Raw genomic sequence first — 25,341 nt, forward strand, 5'->3', positions numbered from 1 at the left:
ATCTGCTTATATATGTCTTCCTCTTTGGTGTCTGTGTTTTTTGAAAGAAGGAACTCACTCTAATTTATTTGTATCCCAGTAATGACAAGGCCTTCCCAACACAGAGAAAGCCTCAAGAAATTTTTTTGAATGTGTGAACAACTCTCATCTGAAAATGCTGCCACCTAAGCCTTCTGCTTCTGAATAATGCCACTTGGATGTCTACACACCAGCCTGTTAAAAGCCAGGCTCAGGAGTCCTTTGTGTTTTATTTGGATTTTCCCACTCTTCCTTGCACACTTATGTCTATCAGTCCCTGATTATCTTGTTCCCTCTTCTCTGGTGGCTCTTCCTTACAGCATTAGAAGACATCTCTTAACTTAACACCTCTACCACCCTAACCCAAGCCGTTGTTAGCTCTCACTTGGAATATTACAATAACACCTAACTGCTCTCCTTGCTTCGCTCTTGAATCCTCAAGTCTATTTTCTGCACAGCAGTCTTATGTATATTTAAAAGTAAATAAATAAATCTGATGATGCCGCTCCCCTACTCAAAACCTTTCAGTGCCTCTACCCCTCAAGTAATGTATAAAAGCTAACTCCTGCAAAGGCTTAGAAGGTCCTACATGATCTCCTGTTCTCTCTGGCTTCATCTACCAACAACCTACTCCAACCTGATCTCCTTCCTCAGAAATTCCAGGCATAATGCTTCCTCTTGCCTTGGTACTAAAGTGTTTCCTCTGCTTCTTGGAACACTTCCTCAAAATCTGTCATGGCTCCTTCCTTCATTTCACTCAGGAGTCTGCTCAAATGTCACCTTATCAGAAGGCCTTCCTTGCCATCCTATCTAAATTAACACCCATGCATATTCCCATTCTTGATCATCTTACTTTACCCTTAGATTTTCTCCTGTCAATTATCAGCACCTGATCTTTTTATATGTTCATCTGATTATTGCTTATTACTACCACTAGAATATAAATTCCTTAAGGTCAGGGATGCTTGTTTTATTCAATAACCTTAGTAAGTAAAACAGTGCTTGGCACGTAATAAGCACTCAATTAAGTATGTTAAGTATTGAATGAATGAACAAACAGGTTTTTCAGAAGGCCCTGAAGTTAAGAGTACCTATGTCAGTCTAGCTGGGTGATAGAAGAGGCAACAAGAAAGGGGTCAACCTTCCCTATAGACCCAAGCTATCACCTCCTGACCCGATAGGCCCAGCTCACAGCTACATTTTCAAGTATGATGATGGTGGTTATGGGGAAGACCATCCAGTATTCATTCAGCAGACTCATGTAGTAGATGCCTGAAGGTTGAGTGAAGAAGAGGCCACACAGGAACATGAACACAAAGACAACCACTGGAGGAAACACTGGATCTGGATCAAGGTCAGAGGTCTGGTTGGGAGACAAGGGCTAAGCAGAGGTTATACACCTGGACTGGGTAAAAGTCTCAGAGAACTCAGGGCCATTGGTGGGAGTTGGGCACTGGTCAGAGTACCTGTAAGCAGCTTTGTATATTTCCTGAAAGAAGAAAAGGTGTCCTGGAGTGGGGTAAGGATGGCCTGCATGAGCCCTATCATGCTGCTCAGCCTCAGTGTCAGCAAAAGCAGGAGGAGGAGGATGGACCAGAAGACAGACCAAGGAACGAATGACATGGCTTCAAGGAAGGCCATGAATGCAATGACTGGGCCCGCCTTAACCTGTTAAGGAGAGAGAGGGCAGGAGTTAAAGTGTCCTTGAACTTAACACAAACATACAGACAAGGATACTATCTATCTTCCCCGGGAAACTCTCTAAAAGCTGCGGGTCACTGAGAAGATCAGAACTCCAGGCTGACCCTCTGATGAGGAAAACCGAGCCACCTAACAGCATCCACAGAAGGCATTCTGCAGGCTATAGTTCTTTGCATTACCAGGGCTGTAGGTTATCCTGCTGCTTCTGCGATTTTTTTTTCTAGTGCTAACAAAAGCTGAAATTTCTGTTTCGCTGAAGGCTCTGAGTAACTCTAGGCTCTCCTCACCTATTTTTACTGACCTTCAAAAACTGCTTCTCTAAGTTGCATTCAGTCACATAGCTGAGGACCATGCTCTTGATGGGCCGGGGAAGGCTGCTAGGCCAGGAGCTGAAGATGGAGGTCGGGTTATCAACCAGGTTGGGAGGGGAATGGGCCGCAACAGGCAGTTTCCCCAGGGTTACCAGCTTTGCAAGTGCTTCGGCATTCCTGGGGATGACGAGTTGAGTCACATAGAACATTTGGCTCCTTAAGAAATTGTCTCCTTTTTCCTTATCTTCTAGAAAAGAAAGTATACCACTAACCTAGCACTACCGATCTAGGTAAGGTAGAGCCTGGGATAAAACCTAGAAGGTACCCACCTCCATGATCATGAATTTGTGTGAGCCTAGAGAATTTATGACCCTGGAAGAAGGGTTTTCTATTGTCTCTGCGGGGACTCTGGGGTACGTGCTGCAGTGGTGGGGTCTCTGATTCACCACCTACCTCTTCCCTTTCTCTCTTCTTAGACTAGTGGGTAAAAGACAATCTTCTAGGATTTGCATTACGAATGTCAGTGAGCACCATTTACTTAGATTACCACCTACATAATGCTCCCATGGAGTTGTGCTATGTGAGAGAAACTGCTTCTTTTTTTTTGTTTTAATTTTTAATTTTTAATTTTTTATAAACATATAATACATTTTTATCCCCAGGGGTACAGGTCTGTGAATCGCCAGGTTCACAGCACTCACCAAAGCACATACCCTCCCCAATGTCCATAATCCCACTCCCCTCCTCCCAACCCCCCTCCCCCCAGCAACCCTCAGTTTGTTTTGTGAGATTAAGAGTCACTTATGGTTTGTCTCCCTCCCATCCCATCTTGGAGAAACTGCTTCTTAAAAACCTTTAGATCCGAGCCCTGCTGACCTCTTTAACTTTACCTTCTTCCCATGACCCTCTGCACATTTCATGCTTTAATCAGATTCAACCACTTACAGTTTCAGGGTTGGCCATACTCTCTCATGCCCAAGACCTACCCTACCCCTGCTACCACTCTGCACTTGACTAATTCCTAAAAATCCTTAAAAATTCAAGTCAGCCTTTCTCTCTCCTGGCCATTTTGGCAGTTGCTCTTGGTTGGAGCCATCCGCACCTAAGGTGGGAAGATGGTGGCCCCAAAGAAGATAAAGAAGTCGTGGGAGTCGACCAACTCTAGGCTCCAGCTTGTTATGAAAAGTGGAAAGTATGTGCTGGGGTACAAGCAGACTCTGAAAATGATCAGACATGGCAAAGCAAAACTGGTCATCCTCACCAACAATTGCCCAGCCTTGAGGAAATCTGAAATAGAGTATTATGCCATGTCAGCCAAAACTGGTGTCCATCACTAGAGTGGCAATAATACTGAACCGGGCACAGCACATGGGAATTACAATGAATATACACACTATTACTGGTCCAGGTGATTCTGATAACATTAGAAGCATACCACACAGACCAGTGAAGAGTAAATCATGCAGAATTTTTCTTTAATAAAACTGGCCACAGGGGCACCTGGGTGTCTCAGTAGGTTAAAGCCTCTGCCTTCTGTTCAGGTCACCATCTCAGGGTCATGGGATCAAGCCCTGGGGGGGAGCCTGCTTCCTCCTCTCTCTCCACCTGCCTCTCTGCCTCCTTGTGATCTCTCTCTGTCAAATAAATAAATAAAATCTTGGAAAAAAACAAAATTAGCCACAGCTTGTTTAATAAAAAACAAAAATAAAACAACCTGGCTTGTTGCTCTTTACCAACTGTTTAGTGTTAAGAGCAAACAACTTGGCTTGTTGCTCTATTCCAAATACTTAGTGATAAGAGCAAAATGCAAGGTGCAGGGAAATAATTATTATTCGATCACATCTTAGAAAATAAAATATGCCCTCTTGGTAATAGGCAATTTAAATATTTGGATCAACTCTCTCACTGTAGGTAACTTAAAAGTCTGAAAGATATTTTAAATCTTCTTAAAAGAATTAAAATATTGAAAAAGTGAGGGATTATTAGACAAAAATTGAAGTACAGACAAAAACAATGGGGAAAGGGGACATCCAAAACAACTTTTTCCTGAAGTAAAAGTGAAATATAGCAAACTATACCTGTAGTTTCCTATTTTGTGATCTTTAAGAAATAAAAAGACCATGGAGGTCAGATATAAAGCACCAGAGTCTGCACAAGTAAGAATCAGGGTAAAAGGTTTTCCCTTAAACTTCACACCTCAAAGGGCTACACCTTCAGTATAAAAATGAACTAGAGGGGCGCCTCGGTGGCTCAGTTGTTGGGCGTCTGCCTTCAGCTTGGGTCATGATCCCAGGGTCCTGGGATCAAGTCCCGCATTGACCCCCCTGTTTGGCAGGAGGGGGCTGCTTCCCTCTCCCACTCCCCCTGCTTGTGTTCCCTCTCTCACTGTATCTGTCAAATAAATAAATAAAATCTTAAAAAAAAAAAAAAGAACTAGAAATTCACACCCAAGCCTTCCACAAAACAGGGAATGCAAAGAAGTTTGCTTCAGAAATAAGCAAAATGGGGCACCTGGGTGGCTCAGTGGGTTAAGCCTCTGCCTTCGGCTCAGGTCATGATCTCAGGGTCCTGGGATCAAGCCCCACATCAGGCTTTCTGCTCAGCGGGGAACCTGCTTCCCCCTCTCTCTGCCTGCCTCTCTGCCTACTTGTGATCTCTCTCTGTCAAATAAATAAATAAAATCTTAAAAAAAAAAAAAAGAAAAAAAGAAAAAAATGAGCAAAATGAAGGGAAATATTTAAAGTTCCTGGCATGTCATAAGCACAAGCCAGCCCTACCTTGGATTCGCAGCCCAAATATTTGACTCTGGTCATCTCAAGAACTCAGGCTGAGAACTGAGATTCAAGTAATCTCTTTCTAATGTCCCCTGCATCAGGTAGAAACAAAAGTCCTATTTGGATGAATGCACCTTCATTCTAGGCCTTAAGAGTTCCCACAAATAGGGGTACCTGTGTGGCTCAGTTGATTAGATGTCGGCTCTTGATTTTGGCTTAGGCCATGATCTCAGGGCCCTGGGATCAAACCTCTTGTCAGGGTCTGCACAGAGCATGGGGGTCTGCTAGGGATTCTCTCTTCCTCTGCCTCTACCCCACCCCTTCCATTCACAGTCTTTCTCTCTCTCAAATAAATAGGCCTTTTTTTAAAAAAGGAAGAGAGCACAAGCAGAGGGAGTAGCAGAGGGAGAGGGAGAAGCGGGCTCCCCACTGAGCAAGGAGCCTGATGCAGAGCTCAGTCCCAGGACCCTGGGATCATGACCTGCGCTGAAAGGAGACATGTTAATATAACTGACTAAACCACCCAGGTGCCCCTAAATAGATCTTAAAAAAAAAAAAAAAGAGGGGCACCTGGGTGGCTCAGTGGGTTAAAGCCGCTGCCTTCGGCTCAGGTCATGATCGCAGAGTCCTGGGATGGAGCCCCGCATCAGGCTCTCTGCTCAGCAGGGAGCGTGCTTCCTCCCTCTCTCTCTGCCTACCTCTCTGCCTACTTGTGATCTCTGTCTGTCAAAAAAAATAAAATTAAATTAAAAAATCTTTAAAAAACAAAAACATACTGGAGATTCCAATCAATGCCATAAAGCAAGTAAAATAACCTCTAAAAGATAAGCAGGAGGAATAAAAGTCTTCATTCAAATCTACATGATTATATATGTAGAAAACTTAAAGCTACAAAAAGATGAGTTTATCAAGATTAATATACACAAATCAATTGTACCTCAATATACTAAACAATGAAGAATGAGAATTAAAGTTTAAGGATATTATTTACAATCAAATATAAAACATGAAATCATTAGGGATAAACTTTACAAAATATGTGCAAGACATCTTATATACTGAAACTTACAAAGTATTACTATGTGAAATTAAGGAACATCCAAATAACAGAGATACACCATGTTCCTGAATCAGAAGACACTGTATTGCTAATTATTCATTCTTCTCAAAATGATCTGTTGATCCAATCAATAATTCAATCCCAATTAACAACATAGTAGGATTTTATCTTTGTAAAAAAAAAAAAAAAAAACGACAAGCTAATTCTTGTCATTTAAATTAATTAAAATGTAAATTAAAATTTACATGCAGAGTGAAGATACACAATAGCCAAAACAATTTTGGAAAATAATAACACAATTGGTGAATTTACAAAACTTGATTTTAAGATTTAGTATAATAGGGATGCCTGGGTGGCTCAGTGGGTAAAGCCTCTGCCTTTGGCTCAGGTCATGATCCCAGGGTCCTGGGATCAGAGCCCATACTGGGCTCTCTACTCAGCAGGGAGCCTGCTTCCTCCTCTCTCTGCCTGCCTCTCTGCCTACATGTGATCTGTCTGTCAAATAAATAAATAAAATCTTTTAATAAATAAGATTTACTATAATATATTAGTAATCACAACAGGATGCTATTGGCAAATTGACTAGGATAGTCTGGAATCAGACTTAAACATCTATGGTCAATCAACTTTCAACGAAGATAACAAGGCAATTTGATGAGGAAAAGATTGTCTTTTCAACAAATGGTGCTGGAACAAATGGGTATCTAAAAGGGAAAAATAATTAACCCTGACTTTTACTCCACACCTTGCACAAAAATTTACTTGAAATAGAGGATATGTGAACAACAAAAAAAAGCTAAAACTGTAAAGCTCCTAGGAGAACATGAAAAAAGACAAAAACCACATGCTTCTACTTATTATATAAGGAATCTAAAATAGTCAAACCAATAGAAACAGAAAGTGGAAAGATATTTATCAGAGGCTGAGGAGAGAGGGGAAAGGGAGTATGTTGTTTAAATGGTGTAGTTTCAGTTTTGTGAAATGAAAACATTCTGGAGATCGATTTCACAACAGTGTAAATCTATATTTCACAGTACTGAACTGCATCCTTAAAGATGGTTTAGTAACTTTCATGTTACATGTTTTTTCTAATCAAAAAATGCTACTAAAAATGGGCAGAAGACGTGAACAGACCTTTCTTCAAAGAAGACATCCAGATGGCCAACAGACATATGAGAAGATGCTCACCATCACTAATCATCAGGGAAATGCAAATCAAAACTACAGTGAGATAGCACCTCACCTCTGTCAGAATGGCTAAAATTAACAACACAGGAAACAACAGATGTCCTCGAGGATGCAGAAAAAAAGGAACCTTCATGCATTTTTGGTGGGAATGCAAACTGGTGCAGCCACTGTGGAAACCAGTATGGAGGCTCCTCAATAAGTTAAAAATAGAGCTACCCCATGATCCAGTAATTGCACTACCAGTATTTACCCAAAAAATACAAAAATACAAATTCAAATGGAATACATGCCCCTATGTTTACTGCAGCATTATTTACAAAAGCCAAATTAATGGAAGCCGCTCAAGCATCTCTCAAGAGATGAATGGACAGAGATGTGGTCTGTACACACATGTACAGGTACACACACACACACACACACACACACACACACAGAGGAATATTATTCAGCCATAAAAAAGAGTGAAATCCTGCCATTTGCAACAACATGGATGGAACTAGACAGTATAATACTAAATGAGATTAAGTCAGTCAGAGACACACAAATACCATATGATTTCACTCATATGTGGAATTTAAGAAACAAAACAAACAACAAGCAGGAGAAAAAAAGAGAGACAAACCAAGAAACAGATTCTTTTTTTTTTTTAAGATTTTATTTATTTATTTGACACAGAGAGAGAGATCACAAGTAGGCAGAGAGGCAGGCAGAGAGAGGAGGAAACAGGCTCCCTGCTGAGCAGACAGCCCAATGCAGGGCTCGATCCCATCCCTGAGACCATGACCTGAGATATGAGTGAGCCTTAACCCACTGAGCCGCCAGCACCCCCAAGAAACAGATTCTTATCTATAGAGAACAAACTAAGGACTACAAGAGGGGAGGTGGGTGGAGGATAGGTGAAATAGGTGATGGAGATTAAGGAGTACACTTACCATGATGACAAAAAAAAGAAATGCTGCCATAGTCACTACACAAAACAAAAAAACACCAAACACAATGAAAAAGGCTGTGTGGTGAAAGAAGCCAAAAACAAAAGCTCCCATCATATTGTTTGATTCCATTTATAATAAATGTCCAGAATAGGCAAATCCATAGAGACAGAAAGTAGATTACTGGTTTCCAGGGGCTCAGAGGAGAATAATGGACATGACAGCTAATGGGGTTTCTTTTAAAGGTTATGAAAATAGGCAGTAGATTTGAAAAGAGAGGCCAGAAGAAATGTAAAATGCCAACAACACTTTAAAAGACAGCCAAGATCGGGGCACCTGGGTGGTTCAGTGGGTTAAGCCTCTGCCTTCGGCTCGGGTCATAATCTCAGGGTCCTGAGATCGAGCCCCACATCAGGCTTTCTGCTCAGCGGGGAGCCTATTTCCCCCTCTCTCTCTGCCTGCCTCTCTGCCTACTTGTGATCTCTCTCTCTGTCAAATAAATAAATAAATAAAATCTTAAAAAAAAAAAAAGACGGCCAACATAATTAGTCATTAGGGAAATGCCGTTAAAATCACAATGACCCAGCACTGTACACATCTACTGGAATGGATACAATTTAAAAAACTGATGTTATCAAGTATTAGCAAGGTTGTGAAGCCACTGGAACTCCCATACTTTGCTACTAAACATGTAAAATTGGTAAAAACAACTTTTAAAACAATTTAGCAGTTTTTTTATGAAGTTAAACATACAGTAACCATATCACCCTCTCCTAAGTATTCACCCAAAAGAAATGAAAATGTATTCACACAAAGTCTTATATATGAATGCCCCCAGCATTTCGACTCATCACAGCTCCAAATCAGAACCAACTCAAATGCCCATAAACAGGAAAATGATTAAACATAATTGTGGTATATTCATAAAACAGAATAGTTACTCAGCAATAAAAAGAGACAATCCAAAACACCTATTAATAAATAATAAATTTATTATTTATTTGACAGAAATCACAAGTAGGCAGAGAGAGAGGGAGAAGCAGGCTCCCCGCTGAGCAGAGAACCCGATGCGGGACTCAATGCCAGGACCCTGGGATCATGACCTGAGCCGAAAGCAGAGGCTTTAACCCACTGAGCCACCCAGGCGCCCCCCTCCAACAATATAGACGAAAAAAAGACAAATACCTTATGCTAAGTAAAATAAGTCAGATATAAGAATGCACTAGAATCCATTTACTCTAGAAAAGAAAAATATAATCCATAGTGATACAAAACAGATCAGTAATTGACTGGGGCCAGGGTACAGAAAACATAGATGGAAAATATGAGAGTTCCAGAGAGCTGGATGGTATGATGGGAAAATCTGACAAATAGGATAAGATGGACAATGAGGCAGAGGTAATATGTGAACAAGTAAAAGTGGAGAATTTTCAGAAGTAGTGAAAAACAGTAATTCACACAAGGAGCCGAAAGAATCCCAAGCAAAACTGAAGAATTCCCCCTTGAGATATAATGAAATTGCAGAAAACTAAATAAAGAGCAGCAATCTTAAAACGAGCTTGAGGAAAAGACAGATTACCTCCACACGGACAAGTAAATGCCTAACAGTCACAATGAAAGTTCGCAGACCATGGGAAGAAGAGAGCCAGAAAGGGAGCCCCAAATTCTCTGTATAAGCTTTGCCCTAATCTCCAGCTGACCTCTAAATAACTCCAAGCTGTCCAATAGAAGATAAAAATGCTGAAATAAAATTTCAGTTGGTACATACGACAGGAAAGAAAGTTTCCGCTTAGAGTTTAGTCAAGTTAACTGCCTGCTTAGTAAAACAATTACAACAAAACCAATACACATTTAAGAAACATTACAAAATCCAGAGTCCCCACACCACATCTACAATGTGCCAGATACAATTAAAAAAAAAAAAAAAACTCTTGGCACACACAAAGATTCAGATGCTTCTCCCTCTCCCTCTGCTTATAGCTCATGCTCTGACAAAGAAATAAATAAAATCATTTTAAAAAAGGAGTCCAGCAAGAAACAGTACATTTCTTAAGTGCTGAAGGAAATGGACTGTCAACCTACAATTCTTCATCCAAAGGAAATATCCTTCAAGAATGCAGGTAAATTAGAGAGAGCAGGTCATATGATGAGCACCGGTATTACATGCAACTGATGAATTACTGAACTCAACATCTGAAATGAATGATGTACTATGTTGGCTAACTGAATTTAAATTTAAAAAAAAAGGGGCGCCTGGGTGGCTCAGTGGGTTAAGCCGCTGCCTTCAGCTCAGGTCAAGATCTTAGGGTCCTGGGATCGAGCCCCGCATCGGGCTCTCTGCTCGGCGGGGAGCCTGCTTCCTCCTCTCTCTCTGCCTGCCTCTCTGCCTGCTCGTCATCTCTTTCTGTCAAATAAATGAATAAAAAATCTTTTTAAAAAATTAATTAATTAATTAATTAATTAATTAAAAAAAGAATGAACGTAAATTAAGGAATTTTCAGATGAAGGGAACTCCAAACATTCACTGCCAACATAACCTGCCAATATAAAAAAAAAGTTGAAGGTTTCAGGTGGAATAAAAATTATACAGGAGGGAAAATTCCCAAACTTCAGAAACGAAAGACCAACAAAAATGTTAGGTTTCTAGGTTAAAAATAATGGAAATTTTCCTCCTCTTAAGTTTTAGAATATGTGTCAGTTGAAAGTAAACAGACGTTAATCGGAAGCAAAAGTTTTAACGTTGTTTGATGGGGTCTTCAATATAAGTTAACGTAGTACATATGGCAACTATATCACAAAGGGTTGGAGGACAAAGGGCCATGTAGGGTGGAAAGGTTTTATATTCCACTTAGAGTGTAAAATAATAATTCTAAGTAAACTGTAGAAAGTTAAGTGTTCACTTTTGTTGGGTTGTTTTCTTAGTGAGTTTTAGGAGTTCTTTACATATTCTGAATATAAATGTACAGATATATACATTTCTCCAATTTTGGGACATGCATTTTCATTATTTTAATGAGTATGTCTTTTCAAAGAGAAAATGGTTTGAATTTTTAAGGCATCCAATTTTTTTTAAGATTTTATTTATTTATTTGACAGATGGAGATTACAAGTAGGCAGAGAGGCAAGCAGAGAAGTGGGGGGAAGCAGACTCCCCACTGAGCAGAGAGCCTGATGCGGGGCTAGATCCCAGGACCCTAGGACCATGACCCAAGCCGAAAGCAGAGGCTTTAACCCACTGAGCCACCCAGGCGCCCCATCCAATTTTTTTTTAATTTATATATTTTACAGACAGAGATCACAAGTAGGCAGAGAGGCAGGCTGGGGTTGGGGCGGGGAACAGGCTCTCTGCTGAGCAGAGAGCCCGATGTAGGGCTCAATCCCAGGACCCTGAGATCATGACCTGACCTAAAGGCAGAGGCTTTAACCCACTGAGCCACCCAGGTGCCCCATCCAATTTTTTTTTTTTTTTTAAGTAGGCTCCATGTCCCACAGGGAGCCCAGTGCAGGGCTTGAACTCACAACCCTGAGATCACGACCTGAACCAAGATCAAGAACTGGACTCTTAGCCAACTGATCCACCCAGGTGCCCGGCACCCAATTATGAACTATTCATAAAACAGAATAGTTACTCAGGGGGATGAGAACTGTAAAACACCAAGGAACCACAGATACAGAGAATGGCAGGCACTACCACCAGGCCTAAGGCAGAACATCTAAGAAAGGAATGAATATGGAAGAGTGATTCCCAGAATATATTAGTAAATGAAAAAGGAAAAGGCTACCTACTGTGTAAGAAAGAAGGCTAAATAAGAAAATATACATCTTTCTCCTTATTTCTACAAACACAAGAAGGATAAACCAAAAAAGAATGAGATTGGTTACCTACAGAGGATGGACAGGAACTGGGCTGAAGTGATGGTGGAGGACTGATACTTCTCTGAGTATCCTTTTATATAATTTTGTCTTTTGAAACCATGTTAATGTTTAACACTAAAATAAAAGTGTGGAGAGATATTAAAATTCCATACAAACAGAAATAAATGAACATAACTGTATTTCACGTGAGTAACAATCATACTGAATGTAGGAAAAAGAATTAACCCAAGTGATTTTTGAATACAGTATTTTGATTATAAAATTCAGGACAAAGACAAAAGGTGTCAACAAATACTGAACCCTGGGATTAGTATGTTTGTTTTTGCAATGGTATGAGCTAAGAAATCTTTAACTATTTGCTGTGCATTCTACCGTGGAGATTATGCATGTGTGTGTGAGAGAGAGAGACAGAAACAGCGACAGAAAGAGAGGAAAAAGAAATCACTACAATCCTAAAAATACTATGGAAAGTAACTTGGCAGGATCTAATGAAGCTACAGATACATGTGGTAGAAACACAGCTATTGTATCTTGCATCTCCTCCCATCAAGCGGTAAAGTCTATTTTTCCACCCTGCGAACCTGAGGTGGCTTTGGGACTTCCTCTGATAAAGCACTGTGGCAGTAGCAACACCAGGAGCATTCCCATGCTTAGGTTTCAATGCTTTACAGATTCCATCTGTGTTCGTGAATCATAAGTGAGGAAGCCCAAGCTAACAGCATGGAGAGGTCTCCTGGAAGAGAGCAGCCCTTGCAGACCCACCAGCTGACTGAGCACTAGAGTGCGCCAGCCTACACCCGCAGGTAACAAAGCAGTGCAGTCCCAGCTGGGCCCGGCTAAATGCAGAACTGTGAGGTAACTTGTGCAAGCCCAACAGAAGAATTTTCCAGCCAATCGACAAAATCATAAGAAATTAGAAATTGTTCTTGGGCTCAGCCAGTTACTTCTGGAATGCTCTGTTACACATTAATAACTAACTGCATCAACAGTCTCACCCACTGATGTATACCCTAGACAAACGTGCACACACGGAGGAAATGAGCAACATGTGTAAGAATGTTTAGAGCAGAGGCGCCTGGGTGGCTCAGTGGGTTAAGCCTCTGCCTTTGGCTCAGGTCATGATCTCAGGGCTCTGGGATCAAGCCCCGAGTCGGGCTCTCTGCTCAGCGGGGAGCCTGCTTCCCTCTCGCTCTCTGCCTACTTGTGATCTCTGTCTGTCAAATAAATAAATAAATAAAATCTTTAAAAACAAATGTTTAGAGGGAACTGTTCTAATAGCCAAAAACTAGTAAGACTCCAAATGTTCCACAGTAGAATGGATAAATAAATAGTGACATGTTAATAAACTAAACATTCTACAGCATTAAAGGCAGACTAGAGCTACACACAACATGAATTTTACAAACATATGTTGAATAAAAGAAGAAAAACACAAAAGAATACCAAGAGAATGTATATAAATGAAAAAATGAAACTACATAAACTATATTATTTTACAGGGGCACCTGGCTGACTCAGAAGAACATGTAACTCTTGATCTCAGGGTCTTGAGTTTGAGCCCCACATTGGGTGTAGAGATTATTTAAATAAATAAAACTTTAAAAAAAGAAAAAAGTTACTTTAAAAACAAAGCTATATTGTAGGGGCACCTGGCTGGCTCAGTCAGTAGTGCCTGCAATGCTCAATCTCAGGGTCATGAGTTCAAGCCCCACGGAAGTACAAATTAAACTATATTGCTCAGAGGGGCAGCTGGGTGGCTCAGTCAGTTAAGCTAATGGCTTCAGCTCAGGTCATGATCCCAGGGTGCTGGCATCGAGTTCCACAATGGGCTCTTTGCAATGGGGAGCCTGCTTCTCCCTCTCTTCCCTGACTCGTGCTCTCTATAGCTATCTCTGTCTCACTCTCAAATAAATAAATAAAATCTTTTTTTAAAAAAAATTTAAAACTAGAGGGCTTAGAGAGGATCCTGCAGCTCTCACTCACCGAGCACTGAGCTCCGAGCCCCTGGGAGGGCTGTCTGGGCTGCTCCCCACCTGCTTTTGTAACTTATTTATTTATAAACTCTCTGCTGCTGAGCTTGGGGCCTGGAGCCCTGGAGGTGGGCCTGCAGTGGAAATAAAGAGACTTTCAGCAGCAAAAAAAAATTTAAAACTATATTTCTTAGATACACATACATAGATAATAAAAGATACAGAAAAACAAAGAACTAATTATCATAAAAGCCATGATAGTAGTTGGGAGGAAAGAGGTTATAATCAGATACATAGCGAGTGTCTAGGGTCATTCTAGTCCGTAACATGGAGGGTATTTATTTTATAGTTATTTATGCTGCACTTTTTGTTTTTTGTGTGTTTCTGTATGTATGTAATATGTCCTAATAAAATGTTTTTGAACATTACAAAGTGCCATTATACTTCCACCAGACTGGCAAAAAGTCTGACCAAGTCTAATCAAATGTGCAGAAAGTAGAATACATGGAATTCTCACACATCATAAACCACTTTGGTAATGAGACAGTATATGGTAAAACTGAAGGTGTGTACCCTCTACCCTGCAATCCCATTCCTGAGTATACACCCTAAAAGAACTCTCACACATATGCACATGTATATGCCCAGGTTTATTCTAGAAGAAAATGGTGGTTATCTACACAGGTTAGGATTACCAGGAAAATTTCAGCTGAGGTGTGCCACCTCTGGGAGTCTCTGATTGGCCCCATTAGAATTACTGGCTCTGTCTTCAGTCTTCCTCAACATCCCTGCTATTAGTTACCATGAGTTTACAACTATCTAATTATGTAATTCCCCTGCCTCCTCCCTCAAAAACTGAAAACTCAATGAAGACAAGAACTATGGTCTGATTCACGTGTCCACATCTCTGTGGTACACAAAGAATACTTTCTAAATGTCCAATAGGTGTTTTTGAAATTAATGCCTAAAGAATGAAAAACAGGGGTAAGCGGACCATAAAGATTCTAGTTCTGAGAGTCTCTTTGGGATTTAAGTATGATAGATTGACAGAAATCTCTAAATTTAGGAGATGAAAGTTACAAGTGAGGGCATTCAGGAAATGGAAAGTTCTCCAGATCTTGAATGATTGCCACTTTATTTTTTTAAAGATTTTATTTATTTATTTGACAGAAAGCGAGGTCACAAGTAGACAGAGAGGCAGGCGGAGAGAGAGGGGGAAGCAGGCCCCCCAATGAGCAGAGAGCCCAATGTGGGGCTCAATCCTAGGACCCTGAGATCTTGACCTGAGGTGAAGGCAGAGGCTTAACCCACTGAGCCACCCAGGCACCCCAAATGTTTGCCACTTTTAACCTATCTCTGTGGTTGGCAATCTCAAGTGGATAGTAGCAATCTCCAGGTTTAAAGATTTCTAGGGCCAGAAAGGGCCCAGAGCAAGAAAATATGTGAGAGGGATTCTACTGTTCTACTGTTTCTGTTCTTTGCTCCAGGGGAGAGTAGAGGCTTGCAAGTGCATCTGGGGTTGTTAAGTGTGAATAGGAGTCTTGCAACACCTTGAAAGTTAGAGTCTGGGTTTTGTAGTTCCCTGGGGCTGGGACCCTCCCTAAGGGGCTACCCTTACTTCTCATTGCAGTGGTGCATGATGACTGTAGCCCAGTAGCCCAGGATACAGAAGGCAGAAGTGACCAGCAGCATGGAGAACAGGTTGACCAGAGCCTCAAGAAACGCATCACTGAGACAGCTGGTGGATGGGTGCACATGCAAAGATAAGGAGACAACAGGACCAAAGCCTAGACCCAAGGCAAACAAGACTTGATTTCCTGCTTGATACCACACACTCATGTTGTACATAGCTGAGATCTAAAAAGGAGAAGACAATATAAGGAGAAATATCAAAGAAGGAGAGGAGAATCTTAACATGAATGGGGGGAAGGACACAAGTAAGTCATGGGGAAAAGATGCCCTAACAATAGACAGTAGGTATCTCCTAAGGCCTGGTAGGGGAATGAGGGAGACTTACGTTACCTTGGCAAGCAACAAATGCTGAAAGCCAAAAGCTTCCCCTTCCAGCAGTAGACTCCAGAAGAGGAAACAGAGGATGATGAAATAGGGGGCTGGCACTAGGACACACATTACCTGAACTGAGAATGGGGCATATCAGCAACCATGTACCAATGGGGTCTACCAACTGACAGTTGGTAGACCCCATTGGTACACCTGAATCGGGGGCACCTGGCTGGCTCAGTTAAGTGGTTAAGCGTATGATTCTTGGTTTCAGCTTAGGCCATGATCTCAGGGAGCTGGGATCAAGCCCCATATCTGGTTCGACCCTCAGTGGGGAGTCTAAGGATTCTCTCTCTTTCCCCCTGCCCCTCCCCTCACTCATGTGTTCTCTCTCTTTCTCTCTAAAATAAATAAATCCTTTTTTAGGGTGAGTCAGAAATGAAGAGTTAAAAGAAAATTTTCAGCAATGGTCAAGGGCTAGTGGGAGCTGAAGACCAGAAGGAATGAGACATTGGGAGATCAGTGAGAACAACGCTGGAGGAGGTCGAAGGCATCCAAGAATGTCAACGACGGCTTACCCTCCCTGTGGACTTGAGCCCATTAATCATGAAAGCACCAACAAGACACCAGGACACCAATAAGGGCAGGTTCAGACTGAAGACTGGTGACCCACCATCCTCAATTCTGTCTGAGGCCTTCAAGATCAGCCGGACCAGAAGTACAAGGAGGGTGATGTCCAAACACATTCGCCCTGCTAGACAGGGCGACCCCTCCCCTCTTTAGCCCTTCTCCCACTTCCCACTATTCCTTACCCCTCCCATTTCTTCTTTTTCTACTATTTTCCTCTTCTCTAACCCTCTTCACTCCTTTCTCCTCTTCCAAATTCCCCTCCAGCTGTTTCCCCTTCTCCTCCTCTTTCGCTTCCTCCTCACCAAAGTCACTGGAGTTCCCCAATAAGGGACATTTTTCCCATGGAACTGGAGAGTAGAAGGACTGACCCAAGTAGAAGAGGGTCCAGGCATTAACCACATTCAAGTACAAGCCGGTGATGAAGCACACGTGGGAGCCAAGAAGGAGATGGCTGGCAGGGGGAAGGATTAGGAGAGGCAAAAGGGAGGGATCTGACAGAGGACTGGAGACTTGAAGGGACTCAACCCATGGAAGTGAAGTCATGGGACCCCTCCCAGAACAAGGAACTGCTGGGGTGGGAGCGGGGCATAAAGGGTAGGCCTGGGCAGCCCAGGACTCCTTACCATGAAGCTGCTGTACCCCACACCACCAATCCAGGGGCTGATGACCTTCCAAACACCAATGCTGCCCCAATGTGTCCTCTGACCAGCTGCCATCTCCAGGAATAGAAGAGGAACCCCGACCAAGAACAGCATGAGGATGTAGATGATGAGACAACTGCCTGTGCTGGGGGTCAGGAGGGGCTCTGAGAACCACCCGGCTCATCAGTGCCTGGACTTCTTTGGGGTCTGGGAAAACACGTTCCCCACCAGTGACCTCCCTCAGGGTCGCATCAGGGCTCAACTGTTTCCACATCCCTCATAGCCCCAGGTGTTCCTTGTGTCATCTTCCAGTTCCTGGAAGACCCAGATGCCTAGTTTCCACCCCAGTCTCCCTGACCAAGGTCTCCAACCCCACCATCCTCATATTCTGATAACCTGCGCCTCTCTCGCTCTCATGATCTTAGGTGTTCAGGCACCTGGCTCCTATTCTCATAGTGCCAAGCTTCCAGCCTCTACAAATCCCAGAGTCCTTGGAGTTTAAAGCTCCCTGTGGATCCATGATTCCTGGTCCCTAGACTTACAACCTCCATTGTGAAGCCACAGGAGGAAAAAACACCAGTGACTGCTTATCTTCATGGAGTAGCCCATCTCAGTCAGGGTGTACTCAACCTTACTAGACTAGCAAGGACAGGTAAAGAGGACCTCACGCTTTTCCTCCTCTGCAACTTGCACCTCAGGTAAGGGTTTCTGGTTCAGGGCCTGGGTAGCTTCCACCTCCAGTCCATTGACTGGCTTGCATTGGTTGGCTCTGTGCTGGGCCTCACCAGCCTGAATCTCCCAGGCCAGAGCCTTTGCGATCCGGGCCTCCAAATCCTGGGATTTTGAAACCCAGACCATCGGAGGCCAGTTAGCTGTGCTCCTGTCTTCCCAAGTCTGGCTTCCAAGGAAAGCCTCAGAAAGCTCTGTCTCAGCAAATAAGACGTTTGTCAGCAAAGATTTTGAAGCCTGAGCCTCTGTCTTCATTTCAGGCAGACTCTCTAGAGCAGCTCCAGCTTTTTCAAAGGAGTACTCACCTTCTAGAGTAGACCTTAAAAACACCAAAACCTAGATTTAGATTTCAGAGTTAAGAAATAACTTCCAAAACAATCCTCAGCACATCCTTAAAGCAAACCTTTCTGCTCCTACCACCACTGAAATTCAAGCACACAATCTCTTACATAAGTTTCACCTCTTTGGGACACCTGCGTGGCTCAGTCGGTTAAGCAGCTGCATTTGGCTTGGGTCATGATCCCAATGTCCTGGGATCAGGTCCAGCATTGGGCTCCTTGCTTGGCAGGGAGCCTGCTTCTCTCTTTGGTTTTGCCTGCCACTCTGCCTGCCTGTTCTCTCTCTCTCTCTCAATTTCTCTGACAAATAAATAAATAAATAAAATCTTTATAAGTTTCACCCCTTAGAAATGTTTTGGTGCAAGGGATAAGGGTTGAGATAGCCAAGCTAACAACTGGGAATTGCACTCAAAGCACTTCCGGAAACACTGAGGTATACTCCCTACAGAGGGAAGTACCCTTTATAGTGGGCTTTTGAATCAAGAAACAAAGTTAAGGGCCTCTAGCTTGCTCAGTCAGAAGAACGTGTGACTCTTAATCTAGGGGTTGTGAGTTCAAGCCCTATGCTGGATGTAAAGATTACATTAGTAGGGACGTCTGAGTGGCTCAGTTGGTTGGACGACTGCCTTCGGCTTGGGTCATGATCCCAGAGTCTCGGGATAGAGACCCACATCGGGCTCCCGGCTCCATGGGGAGTCTGCTTCGCTCTCTGACCTTCTCCTCGCTCAAGCTCTCTCTCACTGTCTCTCTCTCAAATAAATAAATAAAATCTTTTAAAAAAAAGATTACATTAGTAAAAAAACTTAAAAAAATAAAGAAAGAGGGGTGCCTGGGTGGGTCTGTCCTTAAGTGTCTGCCTTCTGCTCAGGTCAGGATCCCAGGGTCCTCTGATTGAGCCTGCACTGGGCTCCCTGCTCAGCAGGAAACTGATTCTCCCTCTCCCAGTCCCCCTGCTTGTGTTCCCTCTCTCGCTGTGTCTCTCTCTGTCAAATAAGAAAAGGAAAGGAAAGAAAAGAAAAGAGAAGGAAAGGAAAGGATAGGATAGAAAGAAAAGAAATAAGAAACAGGGTCCCCCAGCTGGCTCAGTCAGAAGAGCACGTGACTCTTGATCTTGGGGTCGGTCGTTAAGTTTGAGCACTGGGTGTGGATGTTACTTAAAAAAAATAAAATCTTTTAAAAAAAGAAAGAAAGAAATTTAATACTACATCTTTCTTATAACCTTAGGAAGGTTGCTTCACCTCTCTGAATTTTCTCATCTATAAAGGACCTGGTCTTTGCTCAAATATCATCTCCCCAAAGATGTCTTCCCTGCCTGCCTATCTATAATAGCAGCTAGCAGGGCATCTTGGTGGCTAAGTTGGTTAAGCTTCTGACTTCAGCCCAGGTCATGATCTTCGGGCCCTGGAATCCAGCCCCACACTGGGCTCCATGCTCAACGGCAAATCTGCTTCTCTCTCTCCTTCTCCCTCTGCCCCTTCCCCTACTTGTGCTCTCTCTCTCAAATAAATAAATCTTTATCTACTCCCTTTCATTTTCCACCTCCTGGTGTGATTATTTACTGATTTCTCATCTAGTCATTGTCTATCTCTGCCCTCCACCCCACCACCAACTGCTCTATCCCTAGCAAGAAGACAGCGCTCTACCTCATATCTGGGGCCACTCTCCTCTCTGCTCTCTGTGCTTCTGCCACTTTGACCTTTTGCTGGCTCCCCAAATGCTCTACAAGAGAATGGACAAGGAATGTGCTGAAAAAGAAGAACAAACAAACAAACAGGATGTGGAAGAGGGGAAGAGAGAGGGAACTGGAGTTTCCTTCCAGACAGTGAAGGAGCATGCCATCCAAAAGCAGAGGCAACAGGCAGGAATCAGGGCAGCACTGGTGCATCTGGGTCACAGAGACAATCAGTTATGAGACATACTGTTTTGAAAGAGTTCTTAGTAGCTCAAGAAATGCTTCTAATTAAATGACAAGTTTAAAAAAAACTGAGATGCAAATCTCTGTCTTTAGTTCTATCTCTACTACATTTAAAAATGCAATGAGTAATATTCTGTTGTGTGTATATATATTGCTCAGCCATCAAAAAGAATGAAATCCTGCCACTTGCAATGACGTGGATGGAGCCAAAGTTTATTATGCTAAGTGAAGTCAGCCAGAAAAGACAAATACCACATAATTTCACTCATATGAAAAAACAGTTTCACTCATATCTGGACTTTATGAAATAAAACAGATGAACATAGGGGGGAAAATAGAGGCAAACCATAAAAGAGCCTCTTATCTATAGAGAACAAACTGAGTGATGCTGGAGGTAGGTGGCTGGGGGATGGGCTAAATGGGTGAAGGGTACTAAGGCACCTGCTATGATGAGCACTGGGTGTTGTATGTAAGTGATGAATCACTAAATTCTACTACTGAAACTAATATTACACTCTATGTTAACTAACTAGAATTTAAATAAAAACTTAAAAATATAGATATTTGTTTAAAGAAAAGTGTAATGAAAGCAAAGGCTGAAAGACAATATGTCAATACATAGACAATAGGATACAGGTATTTTTATATCTTTCTCTCTGATTTTATTTTATTCAATTGTCTGAAAGAAGTATTACTTCAAAAAATCAAGAAAAATATGTATTGATAAGTAAAAATTAAAAACAAAAAAATAATATTAGGCACAGAAGTTGAATTGAAGGAGCTCCTTTCACCCATATATGGGACAATTAAAGCATCAAAATAAATAACAATATGGGGCACCTGGGTGGATCATTCAGTTAAACAACTGGCTCTTGACTTCATCTCAGGTCATGATCTCAGGGTCGGGGGGAGGAGCGGGGATTAAGCCTGGTATCGGGCTCTGCCACACTCAGTGTGGAGTCTGCTTGAGATTTTCTGTCCCTCTCCTTCTGTCCATCCTTCCACTCACTCATGTGCCCACTCTCTCTACATAAATAACATACATACATACATACATACATAAAAACAGAAACAGATGAGAATCTACAGAATAAAATAGGAATCCATAAATCCATACTGATATAAATAAGCAAAAGGAAAATTTCTGCTTCACAGCAAAATACAAGCTAATAAATATATGAGGAATGATGATGGAATTAGAAAGTCGTCATTTGGAAACCATTGAGAGTGGTAACTAATTCAAGCAAGAATCATCAATGGTTGCTAACACAAGGAAGGTTGGTGGGGATAAATAATTGCCCAGTATTAATTAACGTATTCTCCTCCCCCCTCCAAAAAAAACAGAAAAACAGAACCTTTATCGTATTAGACACTACCTAAGCCAAGAAATGAAAGTCTACTGATACATGCACAGAAAAGAACAACATCATTTCAGTAACATTCCTGCAAAAAATGTACAACCAGAATCTAATCATGAGACAACACAAATTGAGGGACATTCTATAAAATAACTTGTATTCATTAAACTTGTATTCATTAAGAATGACAAAGTCGTGAAGAAAAGGAGAGATGGAAGAACTGCCAAGATTAAAATTACAATTGTAAGTCTGAACCTATGTGAAAATAAGAAGTTAATACTGGAACTTGAAAAACAGCTGGGTTGGACTTCCAGTTTCCAGTTCACATGCTAGGAGCTTGGAAGTCACCACTCCATCCTAATAAGTAAAAAGCTGAACAGACTAAAAAATCAACAACTCTTCTTGGATCCCTAAAGGAGGTAGGGGCAAACCACTGCCCTCAAGATTGACAGATGGCAAATCCAAAGACTCCAGAACAGACATACTCAGGAGGAAAAACCACCATGGAACCAGTGCCAGAGAAGGAAAAGGTCAGTTGTAACTAACAAATTGCTGGAGGCTCAGTGTGGACAATCTGAGAGTTAAAAACTTCAGGGAGACCCAGTCATGAGGATGGAGCACATTTTTGTTACCTCCAGGAGAGTGACCAGTTTTTCACAGAATGATCAGATAAAAATCCCCTCATGCTTCCAGGAACCGTACTGAAACACTCCAGGGCACTCTGTTCCTAACAAGACTGAGATGTACTATGGAACACTTGCCCTCCTTATTACCACCACTTTACTAAAGGCCTATTTACAGCAGTTCCCTTACCCAATACATCATGTCCAGCTCTCAAGAAAAACTTACAAGACAAACCAAAAGGGAAAAAAATGTAATTTGAAGGGACAGAGTGAGCATAAGAACCAGACATGGCACGAATGCTGGAAATATCAGACTGGAAATTTGAAAGAACTAGGATTAATGTGCTAAGGGCTCTAACAGATAAAGGAGACAGCATGCAAGAACAGATGGGCAATGCAAACAGAGATGGAAATCCTGAGGAAAAAGAAAAAGCCCTAAAAGATATTAAAAAAAAAAAACTGTAACAAAAACGAAGGATACATTTGATGGGCTTACTAGTAGACTGGACATGGAAAGAATCACTGAGGAAAATATTGAGTTTGAGGTATCTCAACAGAAACTTTCAAAATTAAAAAGCAAAGACAACAAAGGCTGAACATCACCAGGCAGAAAATCACTAAGGATGGAGTGGAATTCAACAACACCATCAATCAACTGAATATAACTGACATCTGCAGACTTTCATCCAGTAACAGCAGAACACACATCTTTCCCAAGACTGCATGCTGGGCCATAAAACACCTTAACAAACTCAAAAAACAAAAAGTCGTACAAAGTCTGAGCCAGTCCACAATTGAATTAAACTAGAAATCTAACGGAAAGATAACTGGAAAATCCCAAAATATATGCAGATTAAACAACTCACTTCTAGGGGCGCTTGGGTGGCTCCGTCGTTAACGTCTGCCTTCAGCTCAGGTCATGATCCCAGGTTACTCAGATTGAGCCTGCACTGGGCTCCCTGCTCAGTGGGGAGCCTACTTCTCCCTCTGCTGCTCCCCCCTGTTTCTGTTCCCTCTCACTGTCTCTCTGTCAAATATTTTAAAATCTTTAAAAAAAAAATAAAAAGAAAACAGGGGCGCCTGGGTGGCTCAGTGTGTTAAAGCCTCTGCCTTCAGCTCGGGTCGTGATCCCAGGGTCCTGGGATAGACCCCCGCATCATCGGGCTCTCTGCTCAGCAGGGAGCCTGCTTCCTCCTCTCTCTCTGCCTGCCTCTCTGCCTCCTTGTGATTTCTGTCTGTCAAATAATTAAATAAATCTTAAAAAAAAAAAAAGAAACAAGAAAACAAAAAAACCAAAAACTCACTTCTAAATAATACATGGCTCAAAGAAGAAATCTCAAGAGAAATCTGTAAATATTTTTAACTAAGTGAAAATGAAACAAGATTTACCAAAATTTGTGGGATGCAACACAGCAGGGCCTAAAAGGAAATTTATGGCACTGAATATATATATATATATATATATATATATATATATATATATATATATATAATTTTTTTAAAAAGCTCTAAAATCAATAATCTAAGTTACTATTTTAGGAAACTTGAAAAATGGAAAACTAAACCCAGAAGAAAAAAACAACAAGAATTAGAGCAAAAAGTGAAGACCGAGAGTCAATAAAGAAAAATCATTAAAATCAAAAGCTGTTTCTTTGAAAAGATCAATAGAATTGGTAAGCCTACACTCAGGCTGAGAAAAAAGAAAAAGGACACAAATTATCAATATCAGAATGAAAGAGGGGACATCACTATAGATCCTCACAAAGTCTCCATAATGGACACTGAAAGGATAATAAAGGGGTGCTGTTGGCTCAGTGGTTTAAGCGTCTGCCTTTGGTTCAGGTCATGATTCCAGGGTCCTGGAATCGAGCGAAGCCTGCTTCTCTCTCTCCCTCTGCATGCCACTCTCTCTGCTTGTTCTTGCTCTGTCAATTAAATAAATAAAATTTTTTATAAACAAATAAATAAGAAAAGATAATGAAAAAATACTATGAACAACTCTATGTCCATAAATTTGATAATTTAGATGAAATGGAGCAATTCCTTGAAAGATAAAATCTTCTGAAACTCACACAAGAAGAATTATGAATAGGTCTGTCTCTATTAAAGAAATTGAAAAAAAATAATTAATAACCTTCTAAAAAAATAATAATTAATGATCTCCCAAAACAGAAAGCACCAGGCTTTTCCTATTTAAGGAAAAAATTACCCCAATTCTCTATAATCTCTTGCAGAGGATAGAAGCAGAGGAACACTTCCTACTTTATTCTATGAGACAAGAGTTACCCCAATACCAAAACCAGATAAAGACATTACAGGAAAAGGAAACTACTGATCAATTACCTCTCATGAACACAGAAAGCAAAAATCCTCAACAAAATATTAACAAATCCAATCCAACAATATATAAAAAGTATTACACAACATGACCAAGATCAGTGGGATTTATCCCAAATATGAAAGCCTGGTTCAACATTCAAAAATCAATTAATGTATTCCATCAGAACAACAAGGTAAAAATGAAAAATCACAGTTGTATCAAAGATGCAAAAAAAAAAAAAATTTGACAAAATCTAACACGATAAAAACTATCAGTAAACCAAGAATAGAGAGGCAACTCCCTCAACCTGGTAAAGAATACCTACAAAAAACCTACAGCTAACGTCAATCCTTTTTTTAAAGATTTTATTTATTTATTTATTTATTTTGAAAGAGGAGGCAAGAGCAAACCTGTGCAAGTGCAGGGGTAGGAGAGGCGGGGCAGAGGGAGAGAAGAGGGAGAAAAGCAGACTTCCCGCTAAGCAGTGAGCAGAGAGCCCGATGCGGGGACTCAATCCCAGGACCCTGAGATCATGACCTGAGCTGAAGGCAGAGGCTTAACCCACCGAGCCACCCACCCACCCCTCTAATGTCATTCTTAATGGTGAGAAACTAGGAACTTTCCCACTAAGAGCAGGAAGAAGCCACGGATGTCTGCTCTCACCACTCCTTTTCAACATGATTCTGCAAGTCCTAGCTAATGCAGTAAAACAAGAAAATGAAATAAAAGGCATATATATTTGGAAAGAAAAAGTGAAACTGTCTTTATTCACAGATGTTATGATCATCTGTGTAGAGAAATCAAAAGAACTGATATGTCTTGATACGGAAAGCAAACTTCTTGAAACTAAAATCCTGCTCTGTGAAAAATTCTATCAAAAGAATGAGAAGATAAGTCCCATACTAAGAAAATATTTGGAAAAGATACATCTGATAAAGGAGTGTTATCCAAAATGTGTA

At 41.4% G+C, this 25,341-nt stretch overlaps 1 protein-coding gene across 1 annotated transcript in view; it reads right to left on the reverse strand.

The window, feature by feature from the left end:
* Positions 1-25,341, reverse strand: part of LOC116580038 (orphan sodium- and chloride-dependent neurotransmitter transporter NTT5-like) — a 37,095-nt gene that overhangs the window by 1,091 nt on the left and 10,663 nt on the right. Inside the window, 11 exon segments of the mRNA XM_032326070.1 lie at positions 1,185-1,344; positions 1,485-1,686; positions 2,021-2,207; positions 15,446-15,684; positions 15,850-15,960; positions 16,407-16,540; positions 16,543-16,605; positions 16,761-16,887; positions 17,082-17,239; positions 17,642-18,147; positions 19,810-19,885. Coding sequence (XP_032181961.1) covers positions 1,185-1,344; positions 1,485-1,686; positions 2,021-2,207; positions 15,446-15,684; positions 15,850-15,960; positions 16,407-16,540; positions 16,543-16,605; positions 16,761-16,887; positions 17,082-17,239; positions 17,642-18,147; positions 19,810-19,814 — 1,892 coding nt within the window. The 5' untranslated portion in view covers positions 19,815-19,885.

The sequence above is a fragment of the Mustela erminea genome, chromosome 19, assembly GCF_009829155.1.
Source record: "Mustela erminea isolate mMusErm1 chromosome 19, mMusErm1.Pri, whole genome shotgun sequence".
NCBI classification, from domain to species: Eukaryota; Metazoa; Chordata; class Mammalia; order Carnivora; family Mustelidae; genus Mustela; species Mustela erminea.